The sequence below is a fragment of the Oryza glaberrima genome, chromosome 9 (assembly GCF_000147395.1).
Source record: "Oryza glaberrima chromosome 9, OglaRS2, whole genome shotgun sequence".
Lineage (NCBI taxonomy): Eukaryota > Viridiplantae > Streptophyta > Magnoliopsida > Poales > Poaceae > Oryza > Oryza glaberrima.
Genome location: NC_068334.1, coordinates 17,133,202 through 17,158,257, shown reverse-complemented (window position 1 = coordinate 17,158,257; position 25,056 = coordinate 17,133,202). Strand labels below are relative to the sequence as shown.

The 25,056-nt window shown below is 49.0% G+C and overlaps 4 protein-coding genes across 4 annotated transcripts; 1 reads left to right on the top strand and 3 right to left on the bottom strand.

The window, feature by feature from the left end:
• Positions 1-6,584: 6,584 nt before the first annotated feature.
• Positions 6,585-7,364, bottom strand: LOC127783804 (uncharacterized). The gene is made up of 2 exons (XM_052310964.1): positions 7,076-7,364; positions 6,585-6,823 (listed from the first exon to the last, which is right to left on the bottom strand). Exons 1-2 carry the CDS (start codon positions 7,362-7,364, stop codon positions 6,585-6,587), a joined length of 528 nt encoding a protein of 175 aa, XP_052166924.1.
• Positions 7,365-10,691: 3,327 nt separating this feature from the next.
• LOC127783993 (uncharacterized) lies at positions 10,692-15,340 on the top strand. The gene is made up of 2 exons (XM_052311162.1): positions 10,692-12,813; positions 14,727-15,340. The coding sequence occupies exon 1, from the start codon at positions 10,824-10,826 to the stop codon at positions 12,636-12,638; it is 1,815 nt and encodes a 604-aa protein (XP_052167122.1). The 5' UTR covers positions 10,692-10,823; the 3' UTR covers positions 12,639-12,813; positions 14,727-15,340.
• Positions 15,341-15,604: 264 nt separating this feature from the next.
• Positions 15,605-18,373, bottom strand: LOC127783995 (protein MICROTUBULE BINDING PROTEIN 2C-like). The gene is made up of 5 exons (XM_052311164.1): positions 18,124-18,373; positions 17,982-18,030; positions 17,415-17,699; positions 16,286-16,507; positions 15,605-16,149 (listed from the first exon to the last, which is right to left on the bottom strand). Exons 1-5 carry the CDS (start codon positions 18,213-18,215, stop codon positions 16,000-16,002), a joined length of 798 nt encoding a protein of 265 aa, XP_052167124.1. The 5' UTR covers positions 18,216-18,373; the 3' UTR covers positions 15,605-15,999.
• A 1,841-nt stretch (positions 18,374-20,214) lies between these two features.
• On the bottom strand, positions 20,215-21,403 carry LOC127783996 (dof zinc finger protein MNB1A-like). Its single transcript, XM_052311165.1, has one exon. It carries the CDS (start codon positions 21,124-21,126, stop codon positions 20,437-20,439), a length of 690 nt encoding a protein of 229 aa, XP_052167125.1. The 5' UTR covers positions 21,127-21,403; the 3' UTR covers positions 20,215-20,436.
• Positions 21,404-25,056: the final 3,653 nt, after the last annotated feature.

Genomic DNA, 25,056 nt, shown 5'->3' with positions numbered 1-25,056 from the left:
TTCTCTAAGAGCAAGTTTAATAGTATAGCTAACTACTAGCTCCAAATCATCTATAGCCAATTCATATAATAGTTGCTTACTATTCTATTAATACCTAGTCACATCTATCATACACACATTATGTTTTAAAGTCCGTGCTGCAGCTGGCTACATATCTGTAGCCCGTTGCTCTTCTCAAACTTTCTTTATTTTTTTAAAATATGTTTATAGTTGGCTTATAGTCTACTATTGAATCTGCTCTAATGATTTGCTCTCTAAAGAGAAGTTTTTACAGAGTGTAGCTAAGCATCCAAGCAACTAGTAATAGAGTAGAGTACTTTTATGTGGGCAACGTGGAGTACTAGCGTTGTGCGAAGAAGAGAGAAGCTGATATGACGAATACCGAGGCATCGTATTTCGAGGGTCAAAAGCTTGATACTCCAGAGAAAAGGTCATATCTGGCCCTAGATCTAGTCCATATCTGAGTCAGTGCGATGGTGAGAACTTTCTCAACTGTCATCAACCGCCGAGGACACAGGTCTCAACTGCCGCCGAATTTCGGTTGGAGCCCATGAAATTGCAGCCGATGTCGTGCACCAAAATGCTGTCCAAAAAGCCAGTCCATCGAAAATTCAAGGGCATCATCTTTTCACTTATGTTTATATTTATTTGTCAAAATTTAAATTTTTAACTTTAAATTTAAAGCAGATTTTGAGATTTTTTTTATCAAAGTTTATTTTTCAGCCTTTGTTTTTACTCCATCATACTATAGTATAAGTGATTTTGATTGGATGTGTCACATCCTACTACTATACGAATTTGTTCATACTCTTCGTTTAGATTCATAGTAATAAGATATTTCCCATCCACCTGACAGCGGGAGTAATTGCTAAGAATACGTATATAAAAATTTTATTCACAAATTATTTTTCGTTTACAAATATATCGTTTCGTTTATTTCGTGGATAAGCGAAATGATGACTCCGAAAAATCTACTCCGTAGGTTAGTAGTAGTAGTACGTAGCGTCAGCCATGGACGGCGGCTCGCGGACGGCGCCGTCCATCGCGCGGCGAGGCTGACGAAGCGACGAGACTTTAAAGCAAAAAAAAAAAAAATTGTCCCCCCGAATCTGATGCTGCTGCTAACCTCGGTGTAATCCGGAGGTTTGTACGCAACCTCGCGCGTCTCCCCCACCGCCCGATCCCGCATCCGACGGCTGTGCACCCACCGGCCGGAAGCTTTTTAACCACGTGGTGAGCGGCAGATTGGGGAGATGCATGGGCCCGAAGCTTCGAGATGCCCCCCCGCCAACACGCCGCCGCGTGCGGTGGGTTGCCGCGAGTCGGGAGGCCGGGATTCCACGTGCACGGCGCCAGAGTGCAGCTGCCGCTGCTGTGCTGCACCGGTAGCCTACCAGTGTCGCGCTCCGGTTAAAAACGAGCCTGTAAGTCTGTAACACGCGGCCGACACGACAAAGGCCACCGACGGACGATGGTGAGTGCGACGTATACCACCCTCTCTCCATCCCACGAAAAACTAAGCTAGAATAGGATTAGATGTTTTTTTTTGTCTAATTTGTTGTATAAAAAACATGTATCCAATCCCATTCTAGATTGGCTTTTTGTGGGACGGAGGAAGTATGTTAGCAGTATACTCACACACATATCATATAACCCTAACCGGTTAACCCAGAGATTTCTCTCCATGTTAATATTTTTCGTTGCCTCAACAAGAATAAGGAGCCAAAATAAGCTGCACGTTCTTTATCAAAATTGTAGATTTAGGCCCACAATCTTGTGTCCCACGCCCCTTCGGGAAGAGAGCTCGAGGTTGATCCGTCGCTGCTCCGCTCGGCGCTGCTTGGGCCGTGCGCTGCCGCTCCGCTTGTTGCCATTGCTTGGACCAAGCTGCTGCCGCTCACGACCATGACCTCAACCGTTTCATTCGGCACCACTTGGGCCGCGCCGCTCGTGACTAAGACCTCAATCACTCTGCTTGACGTTGCTTGGGTCGCGCCACTCGACGCCGTCGTGGCGCTGCTCGAGTATCGCCGCTTTGTTTCCTTTGCCGAGGCGAAACAAAGAGAGGAGATATAGTGGGAGATGCGACCCACTATAAGCTACTGTGGAGTATATAGCTAGTAATGTTTTTGGTTTAGGTGATACTCTCTCTGTTTCGTAATGTAAGTCATTCTAGCATTTTTCCCATTTATATTGATGTTAATGATTCTAGACAGATTTATTGACATCAATATGCATGTGGGAAATGCTAGAATGACTTACGTTGTGAAACGTCTATACGAGGCTAGGTAAATTCTGTCACAATGCTATTGCCCTCACACGCCGGAGCGTGTGTAGCCGGCGTGGCATCTGCATCTCTGACGCCCGACGGTGGCATGTTGACGTGAAGGACGGGCAGATCAGGGCTCAGCACCTGCCGATTTTGCTGTTCAGGTGTCTGTAGAACATGTTCGGTGAACTGGTGGAAGAAACCGAAATGCAAAGCATAGGCCACTGTGCGGGCAGGGAAAAATCACTCGAGATCTGAGACACTCACCGAGGGAGTTTGAGCAATTCGGCAGTAAACAAAAGTACAAAACCGCAGGTTTGCGGCGAACGATGTTTGTTTACCGCGGTTAGTACTTGGAGTAGTACTGTAGCTGACTTGGAACAGACAGTTCACATGATGGTGTCTGCTTGGATTTTGGACGAAGCCAAAATGGACGCGACAATGGAACGTGTAGCAGGTTGTACAAGGAGCAAACATCTGGGCCTTGGGCCTTGTGCTCTGTTTCGGGGCCCAAAGCCCGAAACAGTTTGGAATAAGTTCACCGGAGGTCCCTCAACTTAACCGCGAGATATTCTAAGATCCCTTAACCACAAAACCAGAAATCTCCACCCCTAAACTATACAAAACCGTTCACTCAAAGTCCCTAGACAGTATATATGGGTGGTTTCGCTGACATGGCATCATAGTCAACAAAAATAATTAAAATTAATATGTGGGGCCCACATGTAAGTGAGACAATGGTGTAGGTCCCATATTTCTCTCTTTTCTTTCTTTTTCTCTTCTCTTCTCTCCGGGTTCTCTCGAGCAGGCGCGGCGACAGAGGGGGCGAGAGGTGGCCAGCGACGGAGCTGGGACGGCGGCGGCGGGAGAGGGAGAGAGAGGCGATCAACGTGACGACGGCGGTGGGAGAGGAGTGGTGGCGGTCGGCGCGATGGCGAGCTCGGCGGCGGAGATGTTCGAACGCGCCGGGTGCTCGACCTCGGGCCCAGCCGCCGGCGAGCGGCGCACTCTCCCCGTCGACCCTCTCTCCCTCTCTTGCCTACTCGTCGTACACCGCCATCCTCTCCAAGCACTCCCGCCACGGCCGCCCCCCCAGGAGGCCCTCTCCCTCTTCTCCACCTCCGCAGTCGTCCGCCCCGACGTCGCCTCTTTTCTTACCTCTCTTCTCTTCTTCAGTGAGGTAGGCCGTCGGCCGGCGGGCGGAACGGCGGCAGGCCCGTGGCGGGCGAGCGCAACGGGGCGGCGAGGAGAACGGTGGAGAAGGCGAGTGAGGTGGGCGGCAACCTTGCTCCCGTTCGCGTGCGTCATCGGCGTCGCCTTTGTCCTTCGCAGCGATTTCCCCGACAGATGCGGGCTGTAGATGCGAGCGCGGCGGCGCGCGGGGAAGAAGTGGGAGAGGGGGTCGGTACGGCAGCGGGCGGCGTGGAGAGGGGAGAGAAGGCGGGCGTGGCGGCAGGCAGCGTAGATTGGGGGAGAGAGGCGGGCGGGACGGCGGGAGCAGCGAGCGGGGCGGAGGGTGGCGCCTCTCGCCGCTGCCCATCGCCGCTCTGCTCGCATCCCGGCGCCGCTCCGATACCACATGGGCCCGCTGCCGCCCATCGCCACGCTCGCCTGCCACCCTCCCATTGCCACTCCGCCCACTGACCGTCGGCCTCCCTCACTGACTAAGAAGAGAAGAGAGAAGAGAAGGGAATGAATGTGCAGCTGACATGTGGTCCCCACATACTTTTTTTTTTCTGACTAGGATGCCACGTCAGTGAAACCACCCATATATAGTGCGTAGGGACCTTGAGTAAACGGTTTTGTATAGTTTAGAGGTGGAGATTTCTGGTTTTGTGGTTAAGGGACGTCAAAAAAAATCTCTTTGTTAAGTTGAGGGATCTCTGGTGAACTTATTCCAAACAGTTTTGGATGCCTACAAGTCGGCCCACTACCTCCACCACCGCTGAGGCCCAAACCCCACTTCCTTACGTACGCAAGTCCAAATTCCTCGCGATAAAAGTAAATTTCATGAAAGCATAAATAACTTGACTAAAGATATATCAAAACTACACATTTACTCCTTAGAAAAAACGACACATTTACAATGATATATAACAAAACTACAAATTTGGTATGAAGTATCACATAACTATATATCCAACAATAAAACTATTATAAAGCTGCACATTTGGTGACAATTTAAATAGAAAACTACAACGTTGAAAACTCCACCATAGCTGCACTGCAATTAATGGATTTAAACTATGAAATATGTAGTTTTGTGATAATACTTTTTTATTAAAATTATGGTTTTATGAATTTGTTGCTAAACAGTAGCCTATGATACACCGTCTTTTTTTTTTAAACGACTCGCACGAGACAGTGCGAGGTTCTATTGATAGAGCAGGAAAAAATTACAAGATTACAACTCTGGATGGTCGTAACCAAGAAAAAGGAAAAAATATACCACACCCACACACCGACAGCACCAACACACAAATCCGGGAGAAAGCTAACACCGAACTAGTCGCCGCTAAGCGTGACCGACCGCCGCTAAACCAATAAAGGAACACAACGAGATCGCCCAAAAGAACGCCCTCACAACCAACACAAAGCCAACTCCTAGAGCGTGCTTGCACCAATCGTTCGAGAGGCTTCGGCTAGGTGATGCCAAAACGACATCTTCAAGAAGAGAAGCGACGGAAAACCGCCGCCGCCGTCCATCGGGGCTCAAAGGAGCCAAGACTGGGCTTTCACCCAACAACCACCCTTGAGGAATGAGACAGCACGACAACGCCCTCAGGAGGGGGAATTAACCATCGATGTTGGTCCGGCCAAGGCCGGGCTAGGTTTTCACCCACTGCTCACCACCTGTGAATCCGCGACTGACGTACCGATGCTCCACCACCGCTCAACATTTGCCGACATGTGGGACCACTGCACCGGCGCCCCCGCCGGCTAGCCTTCGTGCGCCAAAGACCGCGCACATCCACCGGCAGCTCCTCCTCGCACCGGGGTCACCTCCTCTATCGCTGGCCGCGCCTCTCGCGCCAAGCCGGCCTCCTTCACCGAATGCGCCTCTCGTGCCAATTTGGCCTCCCTCCATCGGCTGCGCCTCTCTGCGCCAAGCCGGTCTCTGACCCCTCCTCCAAACGCTGCCTCGCCGGCCAGATGCAACCGTCTGCCATGCCCTCGGCTAGTCGTCCGAGGCCGCCATGCCTTCTCCCATCTCAACCACGGTCGCCACCGTGCCTCCTCTCTCCGTAGCCACGGTCGCCATAGTAGCCGCTGCTGCCGTCGTCCAGCCACCTACTGTCGCCGACCAGCCGCTGACGCCACCGTTGCAACAGCCTCTGCCTCCGCACCGCCAGCCACCGCCGCTGCCACCTCAGGCCACGGCCGTAGTTGCCACCGGCGCTGGCCCTACCGGCGCCAGCCCTGCCAGCTAGCCACAGCCACCACGCCGTCGGCCACGGTCGCCCGTGTCTCCGCCGCTGACGCCGGCGCCCGTGCCTTCGCTGCCGACGCTGTGCCTCCACGGCTGCCACGGCCGCCCGCTGACGCCGGCGCCCGTGCCTTCGCTGCCTGCCTCCATGGCTTCCACGGCCGTCCGCTGTCGCCGGCGCCCATGCCTTCGCTGCCGACGTCGTGCCTCCGCGGCTGCCACGCCGCGCCTCGCCGCCGTCGCCGTCGCCTACGTCTCGCCTCCGACGCCGTGCCTGTGTCGCCAAGGCCCAGATCCGGCGGCGGCGGCGGCGGATCCAGCCGCGAGGGTGCCAGATCCGGCGGTGGCGGCGCTGGATTCGTTGCCACAACGCCTCGCTGCCGCGCGGCCTTCCTGGCGTTCCGCGCCGCCCCTTCGCGCAGAGACAGCCGCGCCGCCGAGGGTAGGAGCCTCGCCGCCGCCATCCCGGCGGGCCGTGCGTTTCCGCCGACGCGCTCCGGTGGTGGCGAGGCGGGGGAGGGGAGGGAAGAGTGGTGGCGGCCGGAGGCTAGGGTTCGCCCTGGTCGCCCGCGCGAGGATGACAGGGACGCGGGCTCTGGAAGCTATGATACACCAGTCTTAAGTCTATAGTTCTCGATTGTTTAATTAAAATATATGTAGTTTGATAAAAATTACTCCAAGTTAAAAAGGTAAACCTAAACACAGCTATGCATGTCATGGAGACACAGAAGGCGTAACAGATGCATCGGGCCAACTCATCGTACAATTTGTAGTTTTGTACACTTGACCAATGGAACAACGAGTGCGTCGTAGTAGTGCAGCGTTTTTCGTTGCGACATGGATACACTCCAAGCTCCACCGTCGATTCGCCGGCCGGCCACGTCGATCTTACAGGGCAAAGACGGCGGCGCCGACGAGGAGCACGGCGGCGGCGGCGAGGCTGCCACGCTGCGTCGTGGCGCTCGCGCCGCTCTCCTCCTCCTCCTCGTCGGCGGCCGAGGGGCCGGGACCTTCCGCGGGGCCCTCGGAGACGGTGACCGCGGCCGGGGAGACGTCGGCGGCGGTGGCGGCCTCGGCGGTTGGGGCCTCCCCCGAGGCCGGCTCGGCTTCCTCGCCGCCGCCGGATTCTTCCGGGGCGGCGGCGGCGGCGGCAGATGGCTCCTCGGAGGACGCTTCGGATGGGCCGCTCGCCGCCTCCTCCGCCTCGGCGTCGGGGGCGCCCGCCGGGGCCTCCTCCTCCCCCTCCGCCTCCTCGCTCGCGCCGGGCGCAGACGCCGGCGACGCGGTGCTCGCGTCTTCCTCTTCGTCTCCCTCCTCCGCCGGCGCGGCGGCTGCGCCTGCAGGTGCCGTGGCAGCCGGGCTCTTGGACGGAGCAGCACCGTCGTCGTCGTCGTCGAGCATGTCCATGTCCATGCCCATCGTCTTGAGCGGCCCGGCCCCCAAGCCAAGCTCCTCGGAGGCTTCAGACAGCATCCCCGGGCCCTCCGCAGCCCACTCGGACTCTTCAGACTCTGGCGACTCGGCCGACTCCGGTGACTCGGCCTCGGACGACTCGGGAGAGGCGGCCGGGGAAGGGGGCTGGGACGACGCCGCGTGCACGGCGCACGCCATCGCGAGGAGGACGGCGAGGAGGAGGACGACGCCGGCGAGCGCGGGAGCGCGTGCCATCACGCGGAGAGGCTACGTACTCGCCGCACTTGATCGGTGTGTTCGATCCTGCAACTGGAAGAAGAGGGAGAAGCTTCCGATGAGGCGTGGCCGGCTGGGCGCGCTAGCCGTGCCGATCGATGGACGGACTCCGACGAGCGGTGGTTGTTGTTCTCGTCGCGCGGCCGTGATGGGGGTTGGGTCGAGGGGGGATGGCCGGCCGGAGACGAAGGCGCAGTTATACGGGAGGCGGCGGAGGCGATGGCTATCTTTGGCGCGCGGCGCGTGTTCGTCGGCATGGTCGGGGGGCGTCGCGGGTGGTGGCGCGCGGCATGCGGGGTCGCGGCGGGGAAGAAGGGGTGGCGCGCATGCTTAGCTCGGGAGGCAGCGCCCTGGCCGTTCGATCTTGGCTTCGGTCGAGAACGGGCGGCTTGGATGGCGTCGTTTGGCCACGTGCCCCCTTCTTTTTTTGAAAGGTACTCCAGACCGTTGTGTCTCGTTGACTCGATTTGACTTAGACCTCATTGTGTATGACTTCCAGACCGTGGTTGTGTATTGAGAAATGTGTGATACAAGATGCACACGTTAATTGGCACGAGTACAACGTATGTCTTGGTATGCTCCTCCATCGATAAACGCATGGTTTTATTTGATATGCATTCTCTTTTTTTTTTTTTGAGGGAACGATTTTTTTTTAGGGAACTTTGATATGCATTCTAATATTGAATTTTGGCCGTAAAATTTTGTAATATAGTGCAAATTATTATTTTTAGATAATAGATTTTCATTAATACGGAAATAGTGCAAATTATAGTTTGTACTCTGTGTATATATGAAAAAGAAAAACTGCACAACGGTCTTAGAACCTATGCGATTTTGTTATTTAGGTCCCTAAATAAGGGCTAGCTGTGCACCTAGATTGTTATAAATTTAGGGTGTGTTCCTATGCTGAGGTTGGGAACTTACCTCCTCCTGTGCACGTAAAACGGAGCGACTCATTTGCGCATGATTAATTAAGTATTTGCTATTTTTTTGAAAATAAATTAATATGATTTTTTTAAAGCAACTTTCGTATAGAAACTTTTTGCAAAAAAAAATATCGTTTAGTAGTTTGAAAAGTGTGCGCGCGAAAAATGAGGGTGGTGAGTTGGGAACTCTCTCAAAAGAACACAGCCTTAGAGCATCCCCAGTAGATCTTTCATCCGGTACTCCATCCGAAATATAGTGCATAAGAGGAGAAAACGACGCTCCAGCAGATACGGTATCAATGCCTCCAAAAATAGAGGATGCGTCAAATCGAGGAGAAATCTGCCAAATATGGCGATTCTCTCTCCTCACGCCATACCTCAACGCCAGCGCTCCCGCCTCCATCCGGAGTTCCGGATCAACCTTGCTCCATCACGACCTCCCCTTCGTCGTCGGCTGGAGGAATGGAAGTAGAGAGGAGATACTTACTGGATTTGGTGGCGGAGGCTCGGAGTAGAGACGGAGGCCCGCCCACTGCCGGCTGCCGTTCCTTCGTCGCAACACCGCCACCCGCGCCCCGCAGCAAGTGGCTGCCGCCCGCCGCTCCTCCGCCCGCGACCCCGCTGCCCGCGCCCGCGGCCGTGCGGCTGCCGCCCGCACCTCGCCGCCCAAAACCCTCGCCCGCCCACCGCCGCCTCTGGTTGTCCGCTGAGCAGTAGAGAAGAGAAGAGGAGAGAAGAGAAAAGGAGAGCAAAGAAGGGTAGTACTGGACAGGCGGCTGCTATCGTTGACATATTGATTTTGGAACGTTTGAACAAATAACGATTTTACAGTGTCCCGTATCATTTTATTTTTGTTCCTATGATTTTTCTTGCTACTATTCACTCAATTCAAATATATCAATTAAAAAATTACCAGGTAAAATTATCTCTGTTAAAATTTACTCATTTAGAAATTTTTATCGCGATAAATAACACCGCGATATATAATACCGTTGAAATTTAGTTGTTGAAAATATATCCCTTAATAAAAGATAGAAATGTAAGGTTAGTTGAAAGATATTACTAAAAAAATAGAGAATGTAATATGGATGATGTGGTATAGATGATCTGTTGGAGTAGGAAGGGATATGAATGAGGAATCTTTTTTTGGATGGCCATCTATATGGGTATATGGAGGATGAGATTTGGATGAACTTCTGGGATGCTCTTAGTCATCATTCAACATAACTTAATCTAGAAAAAAAAGTATAACAAGCATAACATTTGTAAATGTGAGTGATTCAAAACCAGTGCTAAACATGAACATGCTAACAAAGATAATAAAATCATTCGGTAACATGATTAACATTGAAATAAAAGACATAGTTAGAGAACATTCCAAGATCCAGTAGCGAAGTTGGTGTTCCTGATACCGATGTTGCCGTTCCCAATGCCAATGTTCACGTTCCTAGTGTTGACGGTCGACGTGATCACAAACTCCACCCAAAAAAAAGGCAATGCTGATGTACAGGAAAACGAAGAAGAGAGCAATCATTCGAAGAACACGCTATAAAAAAAAAAATAATCGCCCGCTTACCCGTGTAGTTACTAAGGAGGATAGAGTTTCGGATGCCTACTCATCCAGGAGATCCGTACGGGCAGATCACAAGGATCAGGAATATCTAAAGCACCACATATGAGCATGGCCGTCAGTTTCGTTCTATAAAAACAATAACAGTCCGAAGATCACCCGACGGAGAAGTCTCCGTCGCTCGCTCGTACGCCATTCCTCGCCTCCACCCGGGTCGGCTCGGCGCATGCGCATGTGGCATTCCATCCACCAGTTTAACCGGTCAAACGGTGCATTCAATTTGTAGCATATTTAAGTTGAAATTTTTTCCGTTGGTTTTTCATATAGTATTAATCTCTAATGTTAATGTGTGCTCTTAAATTTTAAGATGATTAATTTAGGTCTGGCCCGTTTAATTCTAATATAGGTGACATGATTTAAGACCAATTGTGTACTTTTACTATTTTCGAAAAAAAAGTTCTTTGGACCTTCGATCTAAACTACCATTAGTCAAACTGTGTTGGGCACAATCTAAACATGTCAAAGGGCCTCAATTCTGGCACATTCTGTTTGGGCTTTCGATGGGCTGTAATCGAAGCCCCACCAAACAAGGCCCTACAAGTCTACAACAACAGGCGGGGGGCGTTGCGCCGGTCGGAACGGGATCCACACGATATGACGTCAGGTCAAATCCCACCCGTGCACTCGAGCCCCGCCACGTCCTTCCCCCCTCGACGACGAACCATCTCGCGCGTGGGGCCCACCCGTCATACGCACCGCACCACCCGCTCGTTAGCTCTGAACCCGAGACGCCTCCAGAAATCCGAACCCAATCACACCGGATTAGTTGAGCTCGTTTTGCGTTTTGCCCCCTTTCCCACCTCTTCCTCCCCCTCGCGCTCTCTCCCCTCTCTTCTAGATCCAGCCCTCCCCTCCTAGGGTTTGGCTCCGCCGCCCGCCGCCATGGATCCCGACGGCGACGGCTCGTTCCACCGCAACGAGGCCATCTCCGCCGTCCAGGACGTCGACCAGTACTACGGCGACGACGACGACTACGACGACCTCTACAACGACGTCAACGTCGGGGACGGCTTCCTCCAGTCGTCTCACCCGCCGCCCCAGCCCCCGGCCCCGCCGCAGCAGCAGCAGCAGCCGCCGCCGATTTCGCAGCAGCCGCCTCCGTTGCAGGCGCCACCGCCGCCGCCGCAGCAGCAACATCAGCAGCAGCATCTGCAGGCGCCCCCTTCGCTCCCGCCGCCGCCTCCGCAGCGGCAGCCGGAGAAGGTGCACATCCCGGGCGTCGCGGCTGTCCCCCCCGCCCCCGTTCCCGACCGGCCCAACCCGGTCCACCTCCCGCCGCAGCCGCAGCCACCGGTGGCCGCCGCGCCTCCGCCGCCTCCGCATAACCAGATCCAGCCGGGAGGAGGCGACGGCTTCCACCGCCAGGGTGGGGGAAACTACGGTGGGGGCCCGATTGTGGTCGGCAACGGCGGGGGTGGTGATGGCCCCGGTGGTACGACCCTCTTCGTAGGGGAGCTCCACTGGTGGACCACGGACGCCGATCTAGAGGCGGAGCTAAGCAAGTACGGGCAGGTCAAGGAGGTGAGATTCTTCGACGAGAAGGCGAGCGGCAAGTCCAAGGGATACTGCCAGGTTGATTTCTATGACCCTGGCGCTGCTGCCTCTTGCAAAGAGGGCATGAACGGCCACTTGTTCAATGGACGCCCCTGCGTCGTGGCCTTCGCCTCGCCTCACACCGTGCGCCGCATGGGTGAAGCTCAGGTGAAGAACCAACAATCGATGGCTCAGCAAAACTCGGGTGTGCAGAAGGGTGGTAGAGGTGGTGGTGCAGCTGGAGGTCCGGGTGGAGCTCAGGTGGGTGGGAATTATGGTGGTGGTCGTGGAGGCGGAGGAGGTGGACCGGGTGGTGGCGGAGGTGGAGGCGGCGGTGGAAATTGGGGAAGGGGTGGCGGGGGTATGGGGGGTAGAGGCCAAGCTGGGAATATGAGGAATCGGATGGGTCCGGTTGGTGGACGTGGATTAATGGGGAACGGAGGGATGGTAGCTCCACCACCACCTATGCTTCATCCTGGAGGCATGTTAGGGCAGGGTTTTGATCCAACTGGCTATGGTGCAGCAATGGGGAGGATGGGTGGTGGGTTTGGTGGCTTCCCTGGAGGACCTGGGGCTGCTCCATTCCCAGGCTTAATGCAGCCATTCCCACCTGTTGTTGCACCTCATGTAAACCCAGCCTTCTTTGGAAGAGGAGGTGGTATGGGTGCTGGTGGGGTCGGGATGTGGCCAGACCCGAGCATGGGTGGTTGGGGTGGGGAAGAGCAATCAAGCTATGGCGATGATGCAGCATCAGATCAACAATATGGTGAAGGTGGGAGCCATGGTAAGGAGAGGCCACCAGAGAGGGAATGGTCAGGGGCATCTGATAGGAGGCGGGAGAGGGAGAAAGATTTGCCTCCTCCACCAGACTGGCCAGAGAGGAGGCACCGTGATGAACGGGACGCAGGTCGGGAGAGGGAGAGGGAGAGAGACAGGGACAGGGAAAGGGAAAGAGACCGAGACAGGGAACGGGAAAGGGAAAGAGATCGAGACAGGGAGAGGGAACGGTACCGGGATGATAGAGATCGCCATGGCGATTATCATAGGCACGGGAAGCGTGAGTCGGATCGTAATGAAGACTGGGATAGGGGAAGATCATCTGGGAGGCGTAGCAGATCAAGGGAGGTTGACCACTCAAAGCGGCGGCGGATGTCGCCTGAGTAATGTATCTGGATGGGCTATGTTTAGTGTAGGGGTATCGGCAATTCGCGGCGGCATCTTTTTTGCACATGCCTTTTGGTTAGCGAATCAGCTTGCAAATGTCAACTGTTTACTGCTTATAACATCGGTGGATTTTACCTGCTTGTCTCCAAGGATCTGTTGTAGCATTAATTGAGATGTAAGTTCTTAATCTGTTCTCCTTTTTTATGTAAATATTCTTTTTTTTTTGTTGTATACCTGTATATAATTTCTTGTTGGATACTAGTGTATAGCATCATATTCATGTAACCTCATCATGTATACCAGTTTTTGTTGTGTATAGTTATTCTTTTTTCCATTTATTCTTTTGTAGCATAAAGGAATTGCTCAAGCCGAGAATGTAATTAGTTTTGTATGCTTAACATGTAACTATAGCGCTGTAGGAAGCAAACCTTTTTGTAATCCATTTGCTGATTATATGTATTCTCAAACAAAAATGTAAAGGTTCCTGTCCTCTACTCTGCAACTGACTTTGTAACAAGTGGGCTATATTTCTCAGAAACTGGATTAATATTGCAGCGGGTATCCTTTGAACTTAATGTAAGTTTGCAAAATTATCTATCTTTATGGAACCTGGAATTGTTGTATCATCCTTTCGGTTATAGAGAGGATGCTATACCAATTAGCCCACAAGCCCCTGCTATCAGTAGTATTTGCACAATGAAATATTAAGCATGTACCTGTGGAAGTTTACAACATGGACTAGATAGTATCACATGAAAACAAAGCCAGAAAAGAATAGCACATTAAATCATGTATAAAAGAGCAGCAGTCTTGGGGTAAAAATCCTAAACAAATATCATTTGTATGTTGAAAGGGAATGCCAATGCTTGAAGTTTAGTATGCAAGGTGTAGACAAATCATTGCAAAGTATAATATGGGAATGCATAAAAGAGTTCCTTCATCTACACATGACTGGACTTAGCTGTGCTTTTTATAAGAAAAAAGAAGTTTCTTTCTTCAAATATATGTAAAAAAATCATCCACAATTGAACTTAATAGAGCATGCTACATTTTGGCAGTTGTACTTAGCACTGATCAGTACCAAAATCAATTTCACTAACTAAATTTCAATGTTATAGCTGTACTGATCCAAGCTGGATTGCTGCGCTTTGAATATGTTAATAGTTATCATATTTAAATATGTTTCTTAGTATATGACTACTCAATGCTTGCACAATTATACTGTGCATTGGTGCTTTTTTTGGTTATTTGTATTTCTACTACTCCATTAGTGCATTGGTGCTTTCTTGGTTATTTGTATTTATGCTACTCCATTAGCTATAAACAAGATTAACTCCATTAGCTGTAAATTTTGCACCGGGATAAACTTTAGATTTGTACAATGTTACGGTTGGCATGTTTTATTTTTTTATCATTTACGCTCTTTTGTACTGTTCAAATGAAAATTTAATTTTCAAATTTGCATAGAGATCAATGCTCCTTAGTTTTTTTCCTGTTCATATTATTTGGTGATAGCAAACATGTATGAGCTAGCACAAATTTACTCTGGTTCGAGGAATGCATCATTTTTAGGGTGCAATATGCTCTCTATTTGGTACTAATCCCTTGTGTGTAGAACTTGACTTGAAACTCCATATCTGAAAGGCTTAAGAAAAATTAGTATGAAGCACAAGAAATTATTATCGGAGACAAGTTAGTGTTGGTTAAATAACATAAATATGAAACCTGTGGTGGGTACATTGCATCACATGGACTAGATCTCATATATGTTGTATGCTATTTAATCCAAGCTGCTGAAGTATCACATGATTTTGTTAATATTTTAATTGGTACTCGCTTTGCAAAAGTTTTCCCTATCAGCCTAAAAGAAATGCTGTTCAGATGCTTATCATACTGTACTGTGTTGCATTCGTTTTAATGCACCAGGTTTCGTATGTTATGCTTACCCAGATCCTTATTGTTATACTTGTGCCATACCAGTAGATTTTCCATACTATCAACGCTCATTTACTATTTTTCTGGTGTTGTTACTTTGCCTTCTGTTTCTCTGCGGCTAATGAGTACTGACTTTTGCTTTCTTGTTTGCAGTAATAAAAGCAGTTGGAATAACAAGATGTAGCTGCGGCTGTGACTTCAACTTCCTGCCTTCCTCTAATTCAAGATGTAGCTGCTGCCTGCCCACCCCTACCATTAACCATAATATAGTGCTCAAGTGGCATACTGCCAGAAAAACTGTCAAATGTATTGTAATTCCCCTAAGTAGCTTTCTGTTTAATTTCTTTTCTAGTGGGGATAAAAGAACTCTGTACTATTACTTTGTATTAGGACGATCCTCTGGTCTGTGTTGTGAGTTGTAAGTTGTAACTCGTGACTTGGCTTTTACTCACTTTTCCCTTCTGCTGATGGCGGACAGAGGACTCGACAGTCAACATTCCTGTGGCTCAGTCCTTCACTGAAGGTAGCTTGGGAGTGTCTGATTTTGCTTGGTTTTATATGTTTTGTTGTATTATGCCAATCATGAGTGCCTTTTCTGTATCTGAACGAAAGAATGTTGTTTTTGATGTTGTAACTCTTAGAAATGTAACCAAGCAGAAAATCTTGTTAGGTCTGTTAGATGTCTTAGATCACCAACCTGTATATACGCTCTTTATGTTGGTCGTTACTCATTTCATAATTTATTCTAGTTTTCTTATTACGGTCCACTGCATTTTTTCCCCCTTGAAATCCAGTGTTCATTTGATTTAAAGCCTGCACTCCAATTTAAAACCCTATGGAAAATCCTTCAATCGGAATCCGGAAGGTTCAATGCTTAAATGTGATAAAGGACTAGTTCTGAAATACTTCGATCCAAATAGATATATTTGTTGTGGTTTGAATGGTTCTGAGATACTGTAGCTATCCGCGTGCGCGTTAACATTTCATGATTGGGCAAATGTGTACATATCATACGTTAGCTCGTGACTTCGTTTTCTGGGTAAAATGCTGCATCAAATTCAGTTGGCTCCAAAGCTCAAACCACAGAGAACGTCAATCTTTAGGTCGTTCAGGTAAACTGAACTCACCTTCTGTTCACCCTTCACTAAAATGGTACACGGTGTGACATCTACTAAGATGTTCAGATGTTCGGTCATAGTGTCATACGGTTCTTAGCTTACAAAGTTACAACAATAACAAGCTCAGAGGCATCATCAGACAGACCCAGACCGACAGAACGCAAACATGGATCTTTTTGAAATGTGAGATCCAGGAAGCAAGAGCTGTCAGTTTAGATGCATTATGACACCCGCATAACACATGATGGCCCATCAAAATAGAGCTACTCCTTCAGGTAGTACAGGGCATGTCAGTGCTTCAATCCAAATTAGAGTACGAAGGCTTGGAGTCTTAGTCTTGCCTCTGTTACTGCCTTCAAGAACTCGTCAGTAGGATTGTCTTTCGCGGCAGCGAGAGCTGTAGCGTATGCAGACATTTCCTGCTCCATCTTCTCCATGTCGATGTCACCAACCATATCCTGCCCATATCAAGTAGGACGTTTAGCCAATTGTATTGAGGAAAAACAATCGCTCATCAAAGAGGTGGTAAAACTACATGACGTACTTTGGGTTGAAGAGCGAAAGGAAACTATAACAAGGAAAAAATGAGCTTACGTCAAGTTGAACCGGTTCACATTCCAAAGATGAATCATCGGCTCTCTCCCTCGAGTAAGGGGCTCGGTCATTTTCTGTTATTTTTCTAAATAGCTTCATTAACGCAGAGATTTCAACATCCATAGACGCCACATCTACTTGGAGCTCTTCGACTTTTGTACTTGAAACCTTTGCCTCCCACTCTAACTTCTCCAGTGCAGCTTGTTTCTCTGCCAATTGAATCTACAGCAAACAACATTCAATCAGCAAGTGTTAAACACTGTTATAATAAAAAATGTTATCAAGTGAGAACACACGCACACAATGTTGGTTCCACATGATGTTGCACTGCATACTTAGCAATTTATATTACGGCAAGAACAGGAATAATATGCACTTCAGAATAATCAGGCTTGATATTCCCATATAGCACTACAACAAAGATAAATTAAAATGCAAAGAGCAATGTTCTTTTTTCTTCTTTTTTATAGTCTGCCAATTGAAGTTAAAGACAAGGACAAACACACAAGAATCTTCTGAACAGCACTAATACACAGTGGTGGGAACATATCTTTCTAATCAAGTAAAAATACACAAATAGAGACCAATTCCATGCTTGCACCTGTATTTGTTGAATCCAAAGGAGCATCCACATTGAATGCCATGCAGTAGTGTAGTTAGAACCTCAAATCAGCATATCAAAAATTCATTTGTTCAGTGCAGTCCAACAAATGAATCCACTATGGATGACAAAAGGACAGACTAACTAAACTGAATGGGCTTAGAAAAGATGATGTACACGTAAACCTATTTTCAGATTAGACTGTTTTAAAGATGATACTAGACAGTTGGGCACTTGGGCTACATCACATTCTTTTATGAAAACTGTATGGTGTGAGAAAATGTTTGAAAATTTTACTTCTAGATATTACGCATAATATGGTCATATGTAATGCAGACAAAAGCTTATGCCATTCAGTGATCACGTTTTTTGCTGGCATCAGGGCTCTAAAGATAATTTCATAGCTAATGTGGTATTGTGGTGTTTTCTTCAACAAAAGGTCTTTTCAACTGATAGATGCATTAGTAGTTTATAATGGTATATATCTGCAGTGCAATACCAATGGTATAAAATCAGATCTTAATTCACCTTTGCACCATGCAATTCTGATCCGGTGGATTCAATCTGCGATTCCTTCTCAGTAAGCTGCCCTCTCAGTTCATCGACCGCTGCATTCGCCGCGCTGATTCGGCTAATCAAGTGCTCAGCCGACCTCAGGGCCTCATCTTTCTCAAGCAACTTCTTTTGCAGGCCACTAAGCTGCTCCTGCAAAGCGGCAAGCTCTTCTCTCTGCTTCTGCGCCTGATCTACCTGCGGCCGCTTCTTGACCGGCGTCGTTCTCCTGGCTGGCTTCACAACCTTCGGGTCAGGAACCTGAACACGAAGATGGTTAGGAGAGATCAATCACTTGAGACAACACCAACAAGCATACATACTTTCAGTTAGAACAATAGACACTATCCATTTTGTGCAGTGGCATCAGATTTTTCACACATATTGTACTACTGCTCATCGGTAACAAAGTAAAGTAAAGATTCACGCTTTGAACACAAGAACCCACCATTTCACTGACCAGACAAAGAAGCGATTCCAAAAGCCCCAAAAAAGAATCAAAGATTTTTCAAAAAAAATAAAAAAAAATCACGAAAAACCCACCTTCTTGGTCAGATTCGGCGCCGCCGTGTACGACACCGCAGACAGCCTCCTGCATCTCAAAACAAAGCTTCCAAAATCAAATTCAAATCGAAACCCCGCTAGTAGAAAAATGCAGATCGAGGAGTGGGAGGCGAGACAAAACCTCGCGGCGGCGGAGGGCGCGGTGGGGGCGGCGGCGAGGCCGCCGCCCCGGATCCTCGTCCTGGGCCCGTGCCCCACCGCCTTCTCCGCCATCCTCCTCCTCTTCTCCGGCGAGGCCGCGCGCGCCTCGGCGTCTGCGCCCGCGGTGGCGGTGGCCGTGAACGGTGGACCGGTTCCACCAGGCGGCGTCGTGGACCCGTGAAACGGCGCGGCGCGGGCTTCACTGCACTGCACGGCCACTACTCTTACTCTGCCTGAGCCGTGGACCCAAGGGATGTTTTGTAGTGGAGCGCATATCACACTATCAAAAGGAGATTTTGCCCTGATTTTATTATTTTGTTTTGTTTCTATTTTATGAAGAGATCGCCTAGTGGGTGATAGGGGGAGGAAATGTTTTGGGTCATGTCAACATCCAACATTCCATTGAATGATTTTATAGTGATTAAAGAAATTTGTCGGTAGAAAATGGGTGTGGTTATTAACTTGTGGAGGTGTATGACCTGGCCATAGGCCCCTAATATGAATATTTTGAAAGCAAAATAAATAAAATTCTCTCTTCTGTATACAATAATCTCATTCCATCCTATAACTATGATCGGGGTTTTTTTATTATTGTTTTAACTACAACAATTCTACTTTTGACCTCTCAAAATTAGAAATTTGGAGTGGATTATTTATTTAAATAATTAAAAATATATTAATATCGATAATTGAAAGCGAGACTAATTCAAGTCTCTCAACACTTAGTTTTGAAAGCACTAACCAAGAATGTCACGCAAGTACAGTTCAGCTATATAAGTGTATAATAAACTAAGCAAGTTTCTCCGATTGAATGCATTCCATATGATCTTAGGTGGCTGTTTTTTTTCAACTGGTTTTATTTTTCTTATTAACCTTTTAACGGTCAAGAATTTCACGATTGCTTTTAAATTAGTGCAGTCTTTTATAAGCCTAGCACTATCTATTATCTTCATTTACTCTGTCTCATCCCACCCCAACCCACTAGGATTCGGACCTCCATCTCGTCGATACTAATGTAGAGGTGGCGCTAGCTAGTCACACACCCTTCTCGACGCCTCCCAACTCCTCCTTCCTAGATCTATTGTCTCCAAGTCCAATGACTCCTCCATGTCGCATCTCCTCCCCCGTATTCGGTCAAACACGCCGATAGATTTGCCTACGCTGATGCCGTTTTCCGCCCACGAGACTTCTCTTGCCCTCGCCACCGATCTTGTCCACTGCTTTGACATCTCGCCGCCCACCATCTCTATAATAGTCACCCTATCCCTCCTACAAAGTTCTAACCATGAAAACCTAATCCGTGAAACCTGCTAGAGTTCGGAGGTCGCCGACTTAGTTGGTGCCTTCCCCCGTTCAGAGGCTGAACACACTATTACTTATCTTAGCCATTTTGGACTTGTGAGATACAACGACCTGGGCTAGGTGACCTCTCAATTTTCGGTCACCTGGTGAAACAGTAAAAGCGATCCCGTTTTATTTCGTACCGATCTCGTACTGTGGTACCTCGACACCAGACACCAACGTACGGTCGACGTCGGCGGGAGCCAGCCGGCGAATAGCGAAGGGCACGCACGCCCCGACGCGCGCCGGGGACACGTACGGCCCCGCGCCACGTCGCCGTCCTCACACGGCGATGCGGTGCCGCCCCCACCGCGCGCACGTCGCGCCACACGGGCGCGGAACGGACGAGACGACGACGACGACGAATCGACCTGACCATGACACCGCCCGCGCCTCCGTCGCCGTCGGAATCACGCCCCCCCCCCCCCCCCCCCCCCCCCCCCCCCCCCCCCCCCCCCCGCCGCGCGCGCGTCGCCGTCGGAATCAAGAGCCGTCGGCCTCGGCGCCACGCCGCCCCGCAATTTAAAGCCCTCTCTCTCTCTCTCCCCGCGACGCCGACGTCTAACCGAACGAACAGATCCCCCATGCTCTCCATTGCCGATCGATCACTCGAGTCATTTCGTCTAAGCTTATCTCGTCATGTTATCTAGTAGTACTAGTACTTGATGATTTCATGTCGTGTGATATGTGATATCGCCGACTTTAATACAATAACAAATTCACACACACATCGGAGATAATTATCCTTGCAAACTTAAGTGATAATAAATCTTGTAGCACAGATTTAATAATTACATAGTTCGTTCATCTTCCTCCTAAGTTAGCATTTGGATTGGAAAATAAACTAGAATCTGATGAAACTGAGATGGAGCAGAGGTGAAATCAAGAACTTGATCGATAAAACTTGGAAGTTTTTTGCTAACCATCCTCTCGTTCGTCCGGGAGAGGCTTGTCATGGCAGGTTAAGGAACAGTGATGGATCGGTGTCGGCGAACACGCCGGTTGGCCAGTACGGCCCGAGGTCGCAGCCCGACGGCCACTCGAACGGGCTCGTGTCCAGGTGCTCCTTCCCGCCGCCGCCGCCGTCGGCGACGCCGAGCCCGAGCGCCACCGCCGGCTGTGTCGCTGCCGCCGCGGTGAGGTCTTCCGGGGCTTTCTTGGTTGTGGCTTCTGGTGCCGTCGGTGCGGCTACGTCGGCAGCGTCGGCGGTGGTGGGCGGCGGCGGCGTAGGCGCGGGCTGAGGAGGGGGCGGGGAGACGCGGCGGCGCTTGGAGTTCTTGGAGCGCTTGGGGCTCTTGGCTGGCGAAGAAGGCGACGACGACGATGAGGCGGCGGCGGAGGAGGAGGAGGAGGAAGTCGAGCTCTTGCGGGAGCCGCCGCCGACGGGGACGTTGCGGAGGGAGCCGCCCTTGGTCCAGTAGCGGCGGCACGACTTGCAGAAGTGCCGCGGCTGCGACGTGTTGTAGTTGTTGTAGTAGCAGAACTTGGTGTCCCGCGACTCGCACCGCGGGCACGGGTCGCCCACGCCGGCTGCCGCCTCCTCCGCCGCCGGCGTCAGCTGCGCCGCCGCCGGGTACCCCTTCGGCCGGCGGAGGTCCACGCCCGCGAACTGCGGCGCCGGCCGTCGCCCCGCCTCCTGCATGCGCGCCCGCAGAAAAGCTCGGACGAACACGCGCGCGCGCTCTCTCGTCGGTGCAGTGCAGGCGAGGTGTTCGTCCTCGTAGCCGTGTAGCCGCTCCCGCTCTTAAGGCGACCGCTGCCACGGGAGTCGGTGGAGGGAGCAGGTCGCGTCGCGTCGCGTCTCGGCCATTTCTACGGTGTGTTTTCACCATCGTGAGTCGTGACGGCGTCGCGGGTTTACGTGCGGGGGGTGTGAACAGCGGAGCCGGTAGGCGTGCGTGCGTGCGCCACAGTTGCGAGTTGCGACCCGGGGGGGCAAGTAGACTGTACGGGTGTACGACGAACGAGTAACGCGGCCTACTACTACTACTCCTACTAGGCGGCTAGGACGAGGAGACTTACCACCGCGCGGACGCCGAGGTTTCTGTCCTTCCAGAGGGGGGGCGGTGCCGTACGCGTCCGTCCGTCTCGTACCCCAAGTCCCCCAACTACCTCATGGACATGGATGGACCCAGCCGCTACGTGCCAACGTGACCTACCCCACTCGGATGTTACCGTGGGACTCCCTACACCTGTTCAGGGAGTTTTCTTCTAGTAGAATAAAAGCTCTCGTAAACAGTTTAATTTTTAGTATTTTTAAATGTTGCAGTGGTAGAATTTAGAAAATAAATTAAAAGTTAGAAACCGAAGAATCTAGTTGTTTTAATTGAAAAACACTGGCTATCAGAGCAGGTATAATAGCAGGCTATAAGACAGCTGCAAACATATTTTAAGGAGATAAATGAGTAGAGAGAAGAGCAGCGGGCTACAGATCTGTAGCCAACTGCAGCACGGACTCCAAGACGTAATGTGTGTATGACAGGTGGGACCGTATATTAATAGTGTAGTAAGCAACTATTGTATGAATTGGGTATTAAATTGGCTATAGATGAATTGGAGTTAGTAGTGGGCTACACTATTAAACTTGCTCTCAACTAAGGCTGTGTTTGGGAGTGAGGGTTAGGAACCCTTATTTCCCGGCACGTAAAATGAAGCAGCGTTTAACGCGCGATTAATTAAGTTTTAGCTATTTTTTAAAAATAGATTAATACAATTTTTAAGCAACTTTCGTACATAATTTTTTTAAAAAAAACACAACGTTTAGCGGTTTGGAAAGTGTGCGCGTGGAAAATAAGGGAGAGGGGTTGGGAACCCCTGCAACCGAACGTAGCCTAAATGTTTCTTACTTCATCCGTCCTAAAATCTAAATTTGAACAACGAATTTAGATAGAGTTGTCTAGATTCGTTGCTTTAGGATGTGTCAAATCCCATTACAACAATATTTTGGGACGGAGGACGTAAAATTTTAAGCTTCCTAACCAAACCTTGGTTGTGTTTAGTTCCACAGTAAAATTGAAAGTTTGAAAAAATTAAAACGATGTGACGGAAAAGTTGAAAATTTATGTGTAGGAAAGTTTGATGCGACGGAAAGTCGGAACTAACCATGACCCTTATCTCTCTCGTGTCGTATAGTAGTATGGCGATGCTCTCCGCCTTGATGGGGGGCCCGCCCGGGCACCGCCGGCACTGACGGATGCGCGGCTGCTCGGGTGCGAAACGCCACGACGACTCGGCTCCTCTGGCTGGTGGACGTGACGAACGGCTGCACTGCAGCCTGTGCCGTGCATCTTGGTGCGTGCATCTGCGGTGTGCCGGTGCGAGCGAGGCGTGTGCGTGGGTCCCCCGAGTTAAAGGTGTTCTTAGGTCACGTTAAAATTAAAAGTTAATTAAAATTGAAACGATGTGATGAAAAATTTAAAAGTTTATGTGTGTAAATTTTTTTTATGTGATGAAAAAGTTAGAAGTTTGAAGAAAAAAATTAAAAGTAAATTAGGCCTTAGGCGTGTGAGGTTTGGGTTGGTGGAGCCACGTGACGGGATCGTGGGAGCCATATGGGTGGAGACATGGGACTCTTTGCCATCCACGCTGCGTGTGGGAGATGGCCACCGCCACCGCCACCGCCACGGCACGGTGGCTCGGATCGGCGTCGTCGTCAGCTTCGTTCTCGACGTGTTCGTGAGTCGTGTGTCTTATTTGTTTCTCTCTCCCGCGCGGCGCGTCGCAGACTCGCGGTACGGCGTGTATCGATCACAACGACGACGGAACATGCGCAGAACGTTATTGCGAGGAAACAACGGCTGTTTCGGCCATACCCCATACGGAGGACTCCATCTCCATGCATTGCAAGGCACGCGGCATGCGGAAGCAGGTCTTCGATCAGACCACACTGGGCAGGCGAAATCCACTGCACGCGGGCCGTACTACACGTACTCGCGAAGTACTCGTCACTGTACGAAATACTACTGTACACGATACATCCCCTCTGTTTTAATGTTTCGTCATAGCGTCTCAGCTCTCAATAGGACCTGTTTTAGTTGGTAAAAAAATTTACTCCTACATATCACATCGGATATACGGACACATATTACATATTTAAAGTACAATACAAATTATAGATTCCGTTAAAAAAACTGTGAGATAAATTTATTAAGCCTAATTAATCCGTCATCAGTAAATGTTTATTGTAGCACCATATTATCAAATCATGGACAATTAGACTTAAAAGATTCGTCAAGCAATTTCCTGACGAACTGTGTAAGTGGTTTATTTTATATTTAATACTTTATGCATGTGTCCAAGTATTCGATGTAACAGCGTGACAAATTTTGTTTGGGAAATAAACAAGCCCATAGGTGGACTCTTTAAAACACATGATTGAAAAAAATAGATAAATAAGAAAATATAAGAGTGCGGAATTAGCTAACAAGTGTTTATTAAAGTTTTCAGGAAAACCGTGACTCGTTAGTTATATACATAGTTCATAAGCCTATAAGCTAAAAAGAATGGGTTATTTATTTACACCTTCAAATTAGAACATGAACTTATCATAGCATTTGCTATGCCGTGCAACCAAACGTGCAAATTAGATCTTCGCAAACCATAAACCGTTTGTATGAAAATCACACCATTTTAATGTTGTAGCTGAACAATGTTTTTATGATATTGGATGTAGTTTTTTTTATACCAACTCAACCCGTCTAAACTATAATATATCAATACAAATTTATATTTTAAGACATATTTAAAGTAAATCATGTCAAATGTCAAGGAAATGAGTATGGAACAATAGATGGCTATATCATGGCTCCCAATTGTTAGGATCTACGAGTTCCATCACGTTAACGTTAAATGGTATTTTCGCAGACCTTGATAGTGAAGTTCTTTTAAGAGTGACAGTTAAATGTACCTAATATATTATGTCAGACATATGGATTTCAGGTAGGTATAACTAACAATTAAAATAGGAAAAACGAGTTATATTTGTATGTTAGCGAACTCAATACATATGTGGCCTTGTTTAGTTCCCCAATTTTTTTTCCCAAAAACATCCCATCGAATCTTTGGATAAATGTATGGAGCATTAAATATAGATAAAAATAAAAACTAATTGCACAGTTAGGGGAAATCGCAAGACGAATCTTTTGAGCCTAATTAGTCCATGATTAACCATAAGTGCTACAGTAACCTACATGTGCTAATGATGAATTAATTAGGCTCAACAAATTCGTCTCGCGGTTTCCAGGCGAGTTATGAAATTAGTTTTTTTATTCGTGTAAAAAACCCCTACCGACATCCGGTCAAACATCCGATGTGACACAAAAAAATTTTCTTTCCACGAACTAAACAAGGCTTGTATCAACCATGTTAGCTCGTGTTTTTCTCCCAACGAATGTTATTACTGAACCATATTTTGATTTATAACTAAAGATATTTTTCAAAAATTAGGGAAAAAACCGTTTATGAATATTTACAAAATGTCTTAGATTATCAAATCATTTACAAACAAGAACATCCGTATCGAATTATTAGACAATTAATTAAATAACTACTCCACTATACACTAAAAAGCTAT

What these genes read in the sequence shown, in the direction of transcription:
- LOC127783804 (XM_052310964.1), bottom strand. Translation starts at nt 7,364, where the DNA reads ATGGCACGCGCTCCCGCGCTCGCCGGCGTCGTCCTCCTCCTCGCCGTC. An exon ending in GCTCGACGACGACGACGACG is followed by an intron (nt 6,824 to 7,075) that starts GTGCTGCTCCGT and finishes CCGCCCCGGAAG; the next exon opens with AATCCGGCGGCGGCGAGGAA.
- LOC127783993 (XM_052311162.1), top strand. Translation starts at nt 10,824, where the DNA reads ATGGATCCCGACGGCGACGGCTCGTTCCACCGCAACGAGGCCATCTCC.
- LOC127783995 (XM_052311164.1), bottom strand. Translation starts at nt 18,215, where the DNA reads ATGGCGGAGAAGGCGGTGGGGCACGGGCCCAGGACGAGGATCCGGGGC. An exon ending in CGCCGAATCTGACCAAGAAG is followed by an intron (nt 17,700 to 17,981) that starts GTGGGTTTTTCG and finishes CTTCGTGTTCAG; the next exon opens with GTTCCTGACCCGAAGGTTGT. An exon ending in CAGAATTGCATGGTGCAAAG is followed by an intron (nt 16,508 to 17,414) that starts GTGAATTAAGAT and finishes TGTTTGCTGTAG; the next exon opens with ATTCAATTGGCAGAGAAACA.
- LOC127783996 (XM_052311165.1), bottom strand. Translation starts at nt 21,126, where the DNA reads ATGCAGGAGGCGGGGCGACGGCCGGCGCCGCAGTTCGCGGGCGTGGAC.